General features: G+C 39.4%; 1 protein-coding gene across 3 annotated transcripts in view; it reads left to right on the top strand.

Annotated features, from left to right (window-relative positions):
- GUCY1A2 (guanylate cyclase 1 soluble subunit alpha 2) overlaps window positions 1-15,654 on the top strand; it is a 165,739-nt gene that overhangs the window by 71,570 nt on the left and 78,515 nt on the right. For all 3 annotated transcript variants that reach the window (XM_065048613.1, XM_065048628.1, XM_065048622.1), the window contains exon 5: window positions 11,419-11,904. In XM_065048613.1, the coding sequence (XP_064904685.1) occupies window positions 11,419-11,904 (486 nt within the window). The remainder of the gene's footprint in view (window positions 1-11,418; window positions 11,905-15,654) is intronic.

Below are 15,654 nucleotides of genomic sequence, written 5' to 3'. Positions count from 1 at the left end.
AAACTGTGTATTATTAAGCCTACCTTTGGCTTGTTGAATCCAAGTGGATCCCGACTTGTGCCGAAGGAGGTATTTATGAGTGTATGCATGTAAAAGAAGTAAGCCTATATACCATGTAAGTTTACATGAGTCAATGACAGGCCATGTAAAGCAAAACCCAAATAAATAATGAAAATGCAGTGCTAATAATGAAAACATCAATGCCAGAGGAAGTAGGTACCACAGATGCTTATTAAAACTGAGCCGTATGGTGAATCATCACCACAAAAGGCTGCAGATTTCCAGGTAAAAACTGGAAAAACTAAGGTAAATTCATTTCCACAGCGGGAGTCTGTTTTCTTGTGGGATCTTCTCATGAGGTCTTTTTCATGAGAGATTCTAGGCAGGGTCCTTTTTCTGTCAGGGGCTATGGAAGGAAGCGCATCAAGGAGCCCCTGCTCCTGTAACCAAGCGTCAGGCAGGGTCCCTAATACCCCGAGCAGGGTCTGAGGGGGCACAGCCCCTGGGAGAAGCTTGCCACTGAGCCCACAAAACCCACACTTCTGGGTTACAGCTGAGGACAGCACTAGGGGTCTGTATTTCTACAATGACACCCTTTGATGTGATGCCAGTTTCGAACACTGCGATGAACAGGAGGCTCATCAGCCCCTTCCATTTGCAGCAACAGCATTGCATCTAGCCTGGATTTGTCTGGAAAACTTTTGTCAAGGCCCCTGCTGGCTAGTCCATGCCATGTAACTGCCTTTTCAAATATAGCAAGGTCACTCTTTGCATTAATTGGACAAGCTGGTCCTGTCGATGTGTGTACAGACAGCTTCTCATTAGCTCCGCTCGGTCTGTCAGCCTGCAATGGGTAAGCTGGCCCAGATCCCAAAGCCAGGTTAGCATCATGCTGTGCCTGAGCAAATATTCTGTGCTGCTCAGCAGGGCGCTTCAGCAGAGGCAGGACACTGTGCTGGGGCAGTCCCGTGGTGTCTGGAGCTGGGCTGGCTCATGGTCTGCTGGCTCATGGTCTGCAAGTACTGAGCAGTTTTGCAAACCTCCCTGGAGGTATCTGAGGACAGAAGGCTGTAAGCTGAGTGGGGAGCTTCCTAAGGCGGCAGTTCTCCGCATTTATAGAGTGATCGCTTCCCTTGTTCTTCACTGTGACAGCTGGGTCTCCCATTTGCATCCACACTTACACTTGCCCCATACCTTTGTGCTTGAAGGACCAACCTTCCTCCAGGCTTTGGTGGCCTCCAGGTAGCGATGTGAAACAGCTAAGACCTTGGGGAGAGCTTCATATTTGTCTTTTGTTGTCAGCCTGGGCTGTAGAAACAACTTGCTCTAACTACTTTCTTCGATTTCTGCTAGAAAATTAAGGCAACAGAGACCATGTTTGCGTTTTAAAATACCACCTTCCACCTAATTCTTTTTCATTATTTTCTTTGTCATGATTTTAAGGAAAAATCAAGTTATTGCAATGATGAAATTGGAAACTAAACAGATATTTTAATGCATACAGAAATGTGAATATTCACTACATCTGGCTGTTCCTTCTCACACTCTATATAATATACTCTGTTTAAAATTAAGTTAAAGGCATTTAAATGTTTTTGTTTGCTTTTAATTTCTTGATGTGTTGTAAAATAAATACATTGTGTATTTTGTTAAAAATTACATCCTTAATCTGGAACTGCTAAACCAGGCCAATGCATTCTTGCCAAATTCAGATCATTAGCATGGCCTGTAAGAGACTCCACATGAAGATTGTCTTTTATTTGTAGGTGTCAAATATGGCAACTAATAGAAAGTTATGGATGAAAGGTCACCTAATGCTCTAATGTATTGTGTTGAACATATTGAAAGTAATTCCACCTTTTTAAGAAAAATACAGGAAATTTAATTTTAAAGACCTGGTACAGTTCCCACTAAAATCAGCTGGATATATTTCAATGACTTCACTGAGAGGTAGAATGGGTCTTTCTAATTATATCTAACTTAAGAATGATTGTACTGGGAAAAGAAGAAATTTCTTCTCTTGGTGGTCTGAAAATTTATACTGCACCAAGAGATCACAGTTGATTAATCTTGGTATCAAATTCTAATGATAGAGTCTTTTATCAAAGCTGCAAAAGTACTTGATATATGAGGTAATAAAGAGAAAAGAAAAAAAGTAAAAATACCAACAGAGGACTCCACATCTAATCAGTTTCCTTCGTGTGGTGCTGGCAGGAATTTGGAGCAGATTTATATACCTAAGATGAAATAGGGAAAGAGTTGGAGCATGTAAGTCCTTAAGGAGAAGAACTCGTGCAAGCTAGTTAGTGCATGGGCTAAGAGATCTTTTAATCACAGGAATATTAAGATACCTAGGTTGGTGATAAAATGTCACATCTCCTAATGTTTGCTATATTTATCTGTTCTGCACAGATCAAAGGGGAAAGCAGCTTCTGCTGCTCATTGCCTGCTGTTCTCATGAATAAACATTCCAATTTAACCATTTCATTGCATTTTGATGAAAACAATTTGCACAAAGGAACAAACTAACCTGGTTCTGAGAAAGAAAAAGACTTAGCAAGAAATATCACCAAATGACTAAGAGTACTTGCTGTGAGCAGGTCATCTCAGGCAGCTGGGACGGATCATGGTCAAGCAAGAGGCTTTTGCTAGTAGCTGAATACTGATAGTGGAAGGATTAGGGGCAGGACTGATTTCTTATGGTGAAAACAGTAGCAACTAATCCAAAAAGTGAAAATACTGTGGAAAATGGGAGCCTTTTCACTGCCTTCAGTGCACTGGCACATTCTTCCATGATCTTGCTTGTTTGGCATTGATAGAAATAAATAAAAATATCTGTCCATAACAAGCTAACATCTGTCAATTATAAAGGTCTTTACATGCATGAGATAATTAAAGTTTTGAGCACGTGAGTGTATGTAGCACTTTTTTTTAGCCAGGTAGATAATCTTGGTGATCTCACTTGTGTCGTCCTGAGTGTTAAGTCAAGCATGTTGTAGTGTAAGCTCAGTAGAAAAGCAAAGGTGTGATGCACATGATGCACAGTGCTCTGTGGCAGCTGCACTGCCAAGAAAAAAAGAAAAAAAAGGAAGATCTAGAGGTATGGAACAGGATGAACTTTAAGCTAAAGGAAGGATTTTGCTCATCCTTTAGTGTCCTTCAATCAGCTACTACTGTTGTTGCATATCTTAATGGTTCTTCAAAACAAATGGAAAGATTTTTGATACCGGGTTTGTGTTGTAAACAAAAGGTAAAAATAAAATTACATGTTTCTTTTAAAATAAAAAGTGTTGTAACTTACAGGCAATCTGAAATTATTTTTATTATTTTATATTAGACTTATACAAATATTTCCCTGCAGGTGCTTTGACTTTTTGTAAAACTGGGTCTAGTGGAATGTGCCGAGCATTACCTTGCTCTGGGTGCTGGTAATTATGCTATTTAGTAAGATAAGTTCCAAAAAGAGAAAAGAGAGACAAGGTTTCAAAGATGCAGTCAAGCAGACAAAGGTACTTAATGATGGTGCATTATCTTCTGTTCAGAAGTGGAATTTTCTGCTTGTAATTCAGAGCTCTCTGTGTAAAGGCTGCTCTGTTAAGGACCAGCCTAGCCACCATTGAAAACAGTGGTGAGCCGGAGATTCTCCAGTACATGTGTTGAGCTCAGTCCCAGGAACAGGTGTCCAGATGGGGGCCGGGCTGTGGTGCAGACCCTCAGATCAGCTTCTGGGGTAGGAGCTGTGGGCTCATCACGTGCTCTCCGGGAGTCAAGAACTGGAACCACGGTTTCATTTTTTTCACAGATTCCTTCTTGCCTCGGCCCCCACCCCACTAAAAGCAAAATATGAGGTTCATAACTTTCCTACATGGCTTACAAGATTTTCTTTTGACTAAGTACATTGTAAGAGTCACACACAGGAATGTTTGGAAGTCAAAGAATACCTGATATTATAAAAGATAATTCATGTGAATTTTCTTAAAATATTAGCAGATGCAGAAGACGACATGAAAAGTATTGTATTAGGGTCTATATCTATTAATTTAGCATAATGATTTCAGGTAACTTAATTGTAATGTGCATAATTTTTACCTATGTGAAGTTTGCAAACTAAGTGTGCATTTGTGTCAGCCTCCTTCTCACTGCCTTATCAGGGTAATGGAGATTCATTCGATCTGAAGAACCAATTTTTCAGAGAGCTTTAGTGACTTTCTTAAATGTTACATTCTTGTTTTCTCATCCTCCATCCCTTTTTAAAAACAGAGAAATGCAACAAAAATAATCCATTTATTTTTTCACAAGAAAGGCTTAAAATAAGAAGTAGTGTTTAACATACATTCATTGGAAATGTAGTGTGATTCTGTTCCATTTGTCTGACATAAACGCAGAGATTGTTAAATATGAGAAGTTTCACTTACACTTTGATTGATTTGTTTTAATCAAACTGTGGTGGGGTTGTAAGTACAAAAAAAAAAGGCATTTTTCTTGTATTTAAATGCAAAATTAATATAAGTCTGTGGCTTGGGGACGTCCTGTTTGGAGCATGTTTATTGCCAGCACCGTTCTCACAGTTTGTGTCAAGCAGCAAGGCTTCTGGTTTTCAGGGCTTTTTAAAAAGGCTCCTGGCTGACTCAAAGTTATCTGAAAAAATGGTGAAATAACTCATGAACTGGAATCTCCCAGAATCTGCAGCTTCTCAGAACAGTTAATCCTCCTGTCCATTTTAAACTTTATGTCAAGAATATAAATCTCATTGAGAAGTTGTCAGGCATTGGAACAGGCTGCCCAGGGAAGTGGTGGAGTCACCACCCCTGGAGGTGTTTAAAAGTTGTTATGAGGTTCTTAGGGACATGGTTTAGTGCTAGGGTTAGGTTAGGTTATGGTTAGACTTGATGATCCTGAGGGTCTCTTCCAACTGAAATGATTCTATGATTCTGTGATTCTATCAAGTTGCATGGGCTCATACAGTCTATGACTTCAGGTGCTGTGTGTGGATCTGAGAGCAGAAATCCTACAGTTTCTGAACCTCTTCTGTCTGTGTCTTGAAGCAAGAAAGGAGAAATCGTAAATCACCATGATCTTTTCATTCTGTGATCTTTTCAGGTGTAATCCACCATTTCCTTTTGTTTATCTAGTTGCTTTGACAGAGTAATGTGCAAATAATAGAGCCATATCCTTTACCTCTTCTCCTTTCATATTTACTTAGAGATGGCTCCATGCATCGATTTGCCGTGCATACTTATGCTTCATGTGGAGAAGGTCTTTCTAACCCTAATTTGTCTGCTTTTAATCTGTCACACTCTTATTCTTTTGATATGAAGAAATCACTTTGGAGGTCCAAGTTTACAACTGAAGGATTTTAATGGTTGTCTCATTATTACTCTTTTTACATTATAGAACATGAATGTATTCCCACCAAAGTTTTGAATTCCCTAAAGGTGGGTTCCTTGCATTATTAATGCTGCCATTCTATGTCTGGGAGGTATCTATGATGCACAGAAAATGTTAAATTTGCTCACTTTGGTCTGGAGACTTTTGCACATTATGTAACACCCTGGGGATTTCTATAAATAAGCAGAAATTTGTAACAGTCACTTTGCTGCTGTGTGGAATAATGTTCTTTTGACAATGCATTGAGCTGGAAACCCAAACTTGCAAGCAAATGCTGAGACTTATACTTTTGCAAGAACCCGAGTGTGTCCTGAGTTGTGTGCAGCAAACGCTGACTAGTTTATTCAATTGCATTAGCCATTGATTGAAAAAATATTTTTTCGTTTCTGTGAAGAAGATAAATACTTTTCTTAGCTTTCTCAATAACACAGGTATAATGGAAGTTGGCGTGTTCTGATTATTATATTGAATATATATGCCTTTTTTTTCCCCTCAAGCTTTGTGAGGGCTTCATTTGAATATGAATTTTTCTTATTTGCATGAATCTTTCTCCACAGTTAGCTCTGCTGGCTGTGGCTCTGACTTACCCCACTCTACAAGCAGAGCTGGACTACAGGGGAGGTTGTAATGTCTATTCATTTATCTCTATTTAACCTCAGAGTTGTGACAACAGGGCAGGGTTACATTTATGGGCATATCAAGATTTCTTTAACTGAAATGATGTTTGAGCATTGAAAACAGAAATATGTTAAACCAATGAAGGACTTATTTCTGACATCTTTGCATCTGCCCTTAGCATATTTGAAGAGTTTCCTAGTCCCACCCTGAGATTTTTCTTCTTTGGGATAAACCATCAAGTTTTTCAAATTTTTTTGTAGGTCATATTTTCTAGACCCTTCATCACATTCATTGCTCTTCACCAGACTCTCCAATTGATCCACCTCTTTGTTATACTAAATAGGAACAGATTTGTCCATCTGGGGCCTGAACAGTGGTGGTCAGAGCAGAAGGATTGCTTCCTGTGTTTTGCAAGCTATATTCTTGTTTACATAGTCCACGTAGTGTTTTCTTTCTTAATGACAGCATGACTTGTTGGCTGTTTCACTCTATGGGCCGTCTTCTTAGGAACTATTAGCCTGCCTCTATTTTTTGCATTTGATTATTTCTGCCTAAGCATATTTCTTGTCCTTATTTTGAATTCTATTTTTAGTCTATATCTACAATTTAAGAGATTTTTTTTTTTTTAATTCCAGTGTTGTCCATCATGCTTGCAGCCCTTCTCCTAGACCTGTCACTTGAAAAAATGGCAAGCAGACTCATAACATTTATTTCTTGAAGTGTCCTGTTGCCTTGTCCAGTGATCAAAAAGTCTCTTAAGCCCCTAACCACTAAATATTTTGGAATATCTTGCTGTAAATGTCCCTGAGACACTGCCATGTATCCTACAGGATATTCAGAGAAGTGAATATAGCTGTTTTAAAGTGTAGTCTATCAGCTGGCTCACCTTTCTAATCGTCACCTTATACTCTTGTCCTCAGTGTGCAGTGATGCTTTTTATTTGTTTTCTGAGTTTATGTTATTTTCTTTGTACCTTGAAGTGATGGTGGTGTCCAGGTTCATTTGTCATAAGCTGATTCTCCTCCATTCTTCCCAGTCCTCTAAATAATCATGGGCCTGTGAAAAAAAGCATGTTTGTTTATTTTCATTTAATTTTTTCATTGTATGAAGTCAAGCATGCATGTGTAACTGTTTGTAGCAGTGTGGCCTAGCACTGTAAGTTTCCTGACTCACTCCCAATAAAAACCCCCTAAATAAAGAAGGCTATAATCACAGTTTCGGAGGGATTGCATACTGAACAAAGTCAAAGCAGCAGCTCCACTAAAATTTGTGGATTGCAGAGGCTGCAGGATATGTGGCCTGGCCTAATGATGAAGAAAATTATCTTTTAAGACCCCAATTCTTTCTCAAAAAATACTGTCTCCCTTAATATTTTCCAGAAGGTGCCTACACCTACTTTTATCTCAGTCACCCTTGCAAAACACCCATCTTTGTACAGAGAAGTATTGTCTTCCACCAGTGCAACAAATGAGATTTTTTCCTGTGCTTTTCCTTAAAAACCAGGCAGTGGAGTTGGCATTTGATTCATAAGCTTTTGATCCATACTTAATCCTAGGGTGGCACGCATCCAGAGCATGCGGAGCGTTGGATATTGTGTACCTAATGAAGTAGCTGTTGGTGTACAGCACAGTAGGAGACTCTCTCATGTTCTCAAACAGCAGCTTTAGAGTCTGTCAGTGTTCCCTGGGTGGGTCTTTGGGGAGAGAGGCTGAAGGAGTTCCTGACAAGCTGGGCTTCTTCTGTTTCCTCCCCTTTCTTTGCAGTGGATTTGCAGTGAAAGTTATATTCATCAATAGGTTTTTGTTTTTCATCCTAGAGCTACTTGGGCTGCACCATTGTTTCACAGCAACGTAATCCCATAAAATATGATGTATAATCGTTCATTTCAAAACATTCTCTTATACCACTGTAGATCAGGAGAATGCCCTCTGAAGGCAGTAGAATTATTCTCATTTTGTTCAGTGAGATTATAACCAAAGAAACAGGAAAACAATGAAATGTAGCAGCAATGAAATACATCTGAGGACAGAAATGTTTTAATCTTTCCCTGCTTACAAGAAAGATGATATACTGATTGACTGTGGGCTTATGGTCCAGGTGTAAAGCAGTCCATGTCTGGGGAGATGCCCAGAAGTGTGACTTGCTATGGCAAGCTTCAGGCAAATCTGATGTCCCAATTAATTCAGTTTAAGATGCAGAGAAGGATGTAAGAGGCAAGAATCCACAGAAGAGAGGTGGACCTTATGCTGGATCACAGCTGCCAACCAAAGTCCTCTAGAAAGAGTATGAATCATCTCAGAAACTTATTTGGAAAGGAAAGGGCTTTGCAAAAAGTGAGGAGAGTGATGCAGTCTTAGCTCTTCTCTACTGTTGTGTTTTACAAGACCTGAGTGTTTTTCCCTAGGCGAGCAGGTCCAGCTTTGTTTCTGGTGTCCAGATTTGGCAACTTGAAGAGACCACCATGCCATTTTCTAAAAAAAAATCCCACATTCATCAAGAGAGAGCAGGACATCAAGATCAGTAACGTAACATCAAAGGAGTGATAGGCGACATGAACTATTCCTGTTAAGCAGAGCAAGTGATAATAATATTCAGAGGATAAAGCCAAAATAGTACTGAACCTTTGACACTTTTAGGAAACTCATGCAACTGCTTGTTCCATGGGGAGAATATCTTTGCAAAAGTTTCTAAAAATAATCTGGAAAACCTCAACCTGTTGAAGCAGGGGCTCAGCTCACTTGGGCAGAAGAACAAGTGATTATTAGTTACGCATTTTACAGGATTGTTTGTGTCTCCTATTGCTTCTCACACGTAAGTCTCAAAGTGTTACAGGGTGGTCAATATCCTTATTCCTGCTGTGCTGAAAGGCCAAACCAGCCCTCAGAGTTGATAATTTGCCTGGGGTAACCCAGAAGCAGAGCAGAGGACTCCAGAGTGCCTGTTTAGTATGTTATTCACTCCATCAGTGTTTCCTGAGAAGAATCCACCAGGGGAAGGTTGGCACAATATATTCACACGGACAGAGATCACATCAAAGAGTTTAACACCTCAAATTGACAAAGGCGAAGCAGGAGCACAGAGGGATGCGTTAATTTTCTTCTTGTCTCACAGCAGGTTGGCAGAAGGAACACGGCTCCTTGCTGACAGGCAGCCCAGCCCCAGGCCAGGCCGGCTCAGCCAGGGTCTGTGGTCACACTCCCTTCTCCTGAGCTGACAACTTATTTTCACCTGGAGGTGGAAGAGAGAAGTGATAATATGAGATACATTTATTTTGCACACCAGTGAAGTTCTGTGAACAGAAAACAGAAAAACTCTCTGGCAAAGGGGAACAAAATAAGAGAATTTAGAAATGCCATATAATGTATTTCACATTTGGCAATTTGTACTTCAGAGTTTAAACAATTTTTTATGTGCCCCTTGAGAGGACAAGGCTGCATGCACAAAGAAAACACCTGTTTCCCTTATGTTTTGAGTAGGGAGCCATATGTTTAAAAAACTAAAAAGAACAATTATTCTTGGAGCATTAAATCTGCCCATCTAGGTAGCTGGCTTTCTCACAGAGATGGCTGTCCCAGAACAGAGCTGAGAATACTGAGCTTAGAAATGTAAATATTAGCAAGTATGTGGGAACATAAATTAGGAAACTTGTAGATTTAAATTAGTTTAATTTACTTTTATTTGCCGAGTTCCCATGCTGACATCAGAAGTTACATCTGTCGGGTAGCTGGCAGCATGGGGTACGGGGCATAGGGACAGGATAGGCTCAGTGCCCATCTTGACAGTAAGATCTGCAGTGACAGAATTTTATCTGATATAAGAAATCCCTGATAGAAACAGGAGCTTCCCAACAGCTTCCCCAAACATAAAAGCGCCATGTAGGGGTAGCCGTCAGCTCTGCAGGAGCTTCCAGGCCTCTGGACACTTCAATCACAATCACAATCAAAGTCACAGACACCTCTGGATTCTGTGGTTGAGGTTTTCCTGTTTTGCTTGGGAGGATTATGGACGGAAGGAGGATTAAATGATAAAGTGAATCATGTGAGAGTGAGAGAATGCCTACATGATGAAAGAAAGGGTGACTGGAGGAGACCTTTTTATTTCAGTGGATTGTGTGGAATAGAAGAATACAGATTTAAGGCATTATGGTGCCTAACACGGTGCTTAGATGCACAACGTTTGTGTGCTGTGCCTGTTTTGTCTATGAGATAATTTTTTTAGATCACCACGTACAGTATTGCCCTGGTCTTTGTGCAGTCCTGTAATGAAAACGTTAACCATGATTGTTTTTCATGGCAGAGGCTATGGCAGGCTGTATTTACAAAGAAATCAAGTTTATCTGATTTAATTATTTTCTGCTTAAACAAAACATGTTCATCTTAGTTTTCTGTTCGTGTGGTTTTGGTTTTTAAATACTATATTCAGGTGAGAAATGTCCCTTTACAGTATTGGACAGTAACTTTTGTGTGACCCAAGTAAGTGAATAAAAATCAGAATGTATGTAGCCCCAAATGCCAAATATATCATCACAGTTGGTTTTCAATGTCCATTTCAGTGTGGTAGTTCTGTGCTCAGCTGCCATCATGGAGCAAGAGGTATCCAGCCAGGGCCTTGTTGGCGTCAGCCACTGGACAGCACTGAAAACATCTACCCATTTACAGGCAAATATGAAATCTATAAAGCAGAGTGACAAACCACCTGCTACTGCTTTCCTACTGTTCCTTCTTCTGTTCTTCAACTACAAATTACATGAATCAATATTACCAAGAAATCTGCAGACTCTAGCAGAATGTCAGCCTTCAACTCTGCTGCATGTATGAGAAGGCAAATAGGAAACAGAAGCACGGGCACACTTTTTCCATGCCATTTATTATTTTATGGAGTTCTTTCTCACATCTTTTCTAATTTGGTTCCTCTATAACATGGCTGCATTTGACTTAGTAGCTGTTTGGCTGAAAAAGAATGGAAGCTACTTCACCATTTCGCTAATCTGCTTTCAGATAGTTCTCATTTCCCTTTTATTTTGTGCTTTTGATAATAAGCTAAGTAACAAAGTAGGAGGTATTCTTAAACTTTCTTTTAAGGCCAGGTACTTTCCAGGAGCAAAATTTAAAAGCATGGTTTACAGACTATTCTGAGAAATACTTGTTATTGTGGTTGCTTTCTTATTTAATTGGGTTAAAATAGAATCCGACATCTGATTTGGGAATACTTTTGTGTTAGTATAGGCTATTATCTGACTCACATTGGTGAGAAGACTCTGTGAGTCTCATTACCTGAATAGGTAGGTGTAAGAGGCTTATGTATAAAAGGCTACATTTATGTTTATCATTTTAGCTGAACAGGAAAGGTAGAGTGGGGATCCACATATATTAGCTAATTTTTCCTTTTCTAACCTCTATTCTTACTTTGCAGGTGATGGAAATTAAAGGACAAATGATTCATGTGCCAGAATCAAATTCAATTTTGTTTCTGGGTTCCCCCTGTGTGGACAAGCTGGATGAACTCATGGGCCGAGGCCTCCATCTTTCGGACATACCTATCCATGATGCTACTCGCGATGTCATATTGGTTGGGGAGCAAGCAAAGGCCCAGGATGGCTTGAAAAAACGAATGGATAAGCTGAAGGCAACGCTAGAATGCACACACCAAGCCCTGGAAGAAGAGAAGAAGAAAACAGTAGATCTCCTTATTTCTATTTTCCCTGAAGAAGTGGCTCAGCAGCTGTGGCAGGGGCAGCAGGTTCAGGCCAGGAAGTTCGATGATGTCACCATGCTCTTCTCAGACATTGTTGGCTTCACTGCCATCTGTGCACAGTGCACGCCCATGCAGGTCATCAGCATGCTGAATGAACTCTACACACGGTTTGACCATCAGTGTGGATTCCTGGACATCTACAAGGTAATAACTGAAGTCCTAAGTTAGCAAAGTCTAATTGAAACTAAGATAGGAAAAAAATCCCAGTAGCCATCTTCCTAAATTGCACACTTTCCCTGAAAAACTGGAAAGACAATATTTTTGTTTCATGTGAAAAAGACCAATCTGAAATATGCCCATTGAAAATCAAATACTTTGATATTGAGTTGTCATCATGGTCTCCCCATGGGAATATATGCCTCATATTCCCATTTTCCTGTAGGTACGTACACTTTCTCTATTATAGCATGGTTTCCTTTAGGTGACACATCAGCCAGAGTGTCATAGGGGTGATGAAGTGCACAGCAATGATTCCAGCCCAAGCTGACGCTGCTGGAAGGCACTCAAATGCTCTCTGTCTTGGTTGAAACTTAAATGGTTTTGGGCTTAGGCACTTATCTTTCCTCTGAAATAATTCATATTTTCCATAAAGAGAAGAGCATTCACTAAAAAGAAGTGTTATAAGTGATTTAAACTTCCACTGAAAAAGAGGACGGCAGACATCCATTCACAGTGAAGGGGGTGAGTGGGACACAGCACTGGGGTTCCAAGCTCCTGTGGTGCTCTGCAGTAAAGGAGCAATCACACGTGTTGGTCCTGTTACAGACTTCATCACCTTTACTTCTCTTCAGTTGGTTTGGTGTCCAGTATGTGTATGAGAGAAAAAAGAGGGGAGGTAGAACTTAATAAATGCAGTTAAGAAATTATCTGTATAATTATCCTGTGAAATCTGCATAGAATATATTTTGTTTATATAATATCTTTAATTTTGTGATAGGAAAGGCAAAGCAAATTTCTTTTTTATTACTGAATGCACCAAAGGAAAAAAAATGTTCTAAATTTATATATTGACTTTGTTTTCTGTCTGAGCCTTGCAAACTAAATCACTAGTTTCAAACTGTTTCAAATAGTATTTGTTGACAGGCTGTAGAGAAAATGTCTTCAGATGAGTTCTCTTCCTTTCATTTATAGCTTCTAATACACTTTAAAAGGCATAAAAAAATATTAATTACCCACCTAAATTATAACGGTGGTTCAAAAGTTACAATATGTACCACAGAACTGAACATGGTATAGATACAGGCTGGTAGGACAGTATACCAAAGTAAAAGATCGCACTTTTGTGCTCCTGGGCTAAGGATTTGTTATTAACTAGTGCTCTGAAGCCAAAGGCCATGCTTGGGGAGAACTACGAGGGAAGGTACCAACCATCATTTGAAAATTGTTACAGTGATGTAGCCAGAAAATACTGGAAGTTTGAGTTCAGTTTGTATTTATCTGGTGTCACTGCACTGGATCTCAATCCAGCTCTGAGAATGGGGCTTGAGGAACTTCTGACCCTCAGTCACGAGTGATATCTAGTGACCCTGTTTCACATACTCTATTTGGTACATGGGTGTCATTAGTATTTTCCCAGATGATTAATTTTAGTTAACTGTTTTGAGACATTCAGGACATTCTTTGTTGAAAACTATGGTTGCATGGGAATAGGAGATAAAGTATGTAAAACTCTATGTCCTGTTTGGAAGGAAGTTTGGCTGAGCCCTGTGAGAATACTAAGAGAGAATATTTTTACATAGGTCATTAATATGATATCATTTAGACCATGGCTTACTGCATTTCACCTAGCTTGGTGCCACTTTAGATAGGTGTTACTTTATGGAAATACTGTCCTGACCAGTGGAATAAGATGATGGCTGTTGAGATAGCGAAGAAAAGATGTATGCATTCAGAAAAGGAATAAACACTCCAGCAAGTTAAGACATCCATTAATCATATGAGCAGAGGAATAAACAAAGCCTGTTTTTCTATGGAAGAATGTCTTACACCTCTAAAACCTTTTCTCCACTGTTACTGCCTTAATATAGTCAGTTCTTTCTCAGATCCTTTCATCCTGGGTTTTCCTCCATCTCCCTACATCTGCATGTCCCCTGAGCCTCCCTACACATCCCCTGCTTCCCTCCACAGCCCACGTGTGAGCAAGACAAATGTACGTTGTGGCTATTTTGAAGCTGTACATACCTTTTTTTCTCCTCCCAAATTTGTTTTTCATTTCTTTTTTAACCAGAAGTTTAAAAAAGTAACTGTGGGTTTAAGCAAAAATGACTCAGTTGAGCATTACAGAAAGACAGAACACAGGCAATGAACCATTTTTCTTTGCCTTAGAGAATTAGGCTTAAAATAAAATGACAATTACTTCAAAAAAGCATTTGCATTTTAAAATGAAAATAGCTCGTGTGTTTATATCTTTTGTTTTGAATGATATTCTGGAAGCTAAGTTTATTCCTGGGAATGATCACCACAACAACTGTAATTTTAGAAGTTATTGCCAGGCAGTGACTTTTATATATGTATTCACTAGTGTTTGTACCCAGAGCCTGCCTCTTAAGATATACTCCTGTAACTAGGCTACAGAAATTTACCATGTAAGCTATACGTACATCAAAACAGATCAATTTTCAAATTTGCTTGTTTTTAAGCAACATGGCAAGAGTAATTTACAAAGATTATTGGATGAGTGCTTCTGAATACCAAATTCACCATTTTGTAAACAGAAAATTAAGCAAAATTCATTAAATATATTCCATGCTGTAAATTATTCATCTAGCTTTACTGTTACCACATTTTGAATTCAAAACCTCGGTGCTTCTAATCTTGGATGCAGACAATGAATATAATATTTTCAATTGTCTCGTACTATTCATTCAAGGGATGTTTACCAAGAAGAATGGCACAGAAAAAGGAACAAAGATCCTCACATTTAACAAGTCAGACGTGGAAGGCAAGGATAATGAGCTGTTGGATACAGAATAAGAAATGCTGAAATAAGAGGGCTGAAGGGGACTGAGTTAGACTTTGAAATTTCTTGGAAATGAAAGTAGGTAGCTGGAACCGATGAGGTGGGGAAAGGGTGTCCAGTGGATGGATGTGTAGGTAACAATGACACAGGCAGATGATGGGCTCAGAAAATGAACTTCACAGGAGCATTTTGCATGGATATCAATGACAGATGACATCGGTCTAGGTTGAGGGAGAAAATTGCAATAACCGAGGTGCATGGTGATACGAGCCTTGGTGACAATTTTAGCAATCTGGAAGAATGTGTGTTTTAGAGAGTGAAACTTTAGAAAGAATCTGCTTACATGTAGCCTTTATGAAAAGATCAAGAAGGACACTCTTGGGATACTGACAAAAAGGAGAGGATGTGAGAGAGCTGAGACCTGGCAATGCATTTGGAAAATGGTGCTACTGACTGAGCTAATTATATTTGGCTTGGAATTGAGGAACGGGAGAAAAATATACTATCAAGCAGGGAGTGCAAATCAAAGCAATGTATATGTAGATGCTTGGTAAGCTAGTGTCTGCGGACATACAAATAGAAACATGGACTGCAGGAGCAGATGTAATGGGATACAGATCTCCATTAATTTTGACAGCAATTGCTTAGGGTAAAATGTATACTGGTTGGTCTGACTGTTTGTGTCTTTTCTTCGACCTTTTTTTCTCTGAGTTCCTGTTGCTTATGAGCCAAGTGCTGGGAAGCAATGCTTCAGCTAAACCATCACTTTATGAAATAAGCTATTTAGATATGCTGCAGCCATGGCTGCTGGGATTTAAAATCAACCCTGCAGACTGAAATCTTCCATGCTAAAGATTCCTGAAGCTCCTGTATCTTCCTCTAAGTAATATGTCTCTGGCATAGGATTGTTTTAAATATTTTTTCTTGTAGAGTAC

This window comes from Columba livia, chromosome 1 (assembly GCF_036013475.1).
Source record: "Columba livia isolate bColLiv1 breed racing homer chromosome 1, bColLiv1.pat.W.v2, whole genome shotgun sequence".
Classification (NCBI taxonomy): Eukaryota; Metazoa; Chordata; class Aves; order Columbiformes; family Columbidae; genus Columba; species Columba livia.
Note: the sequence above shows the minus strand (reverse complement) of the source record. Positions and strands in the feature narration are given on the sequence as shown.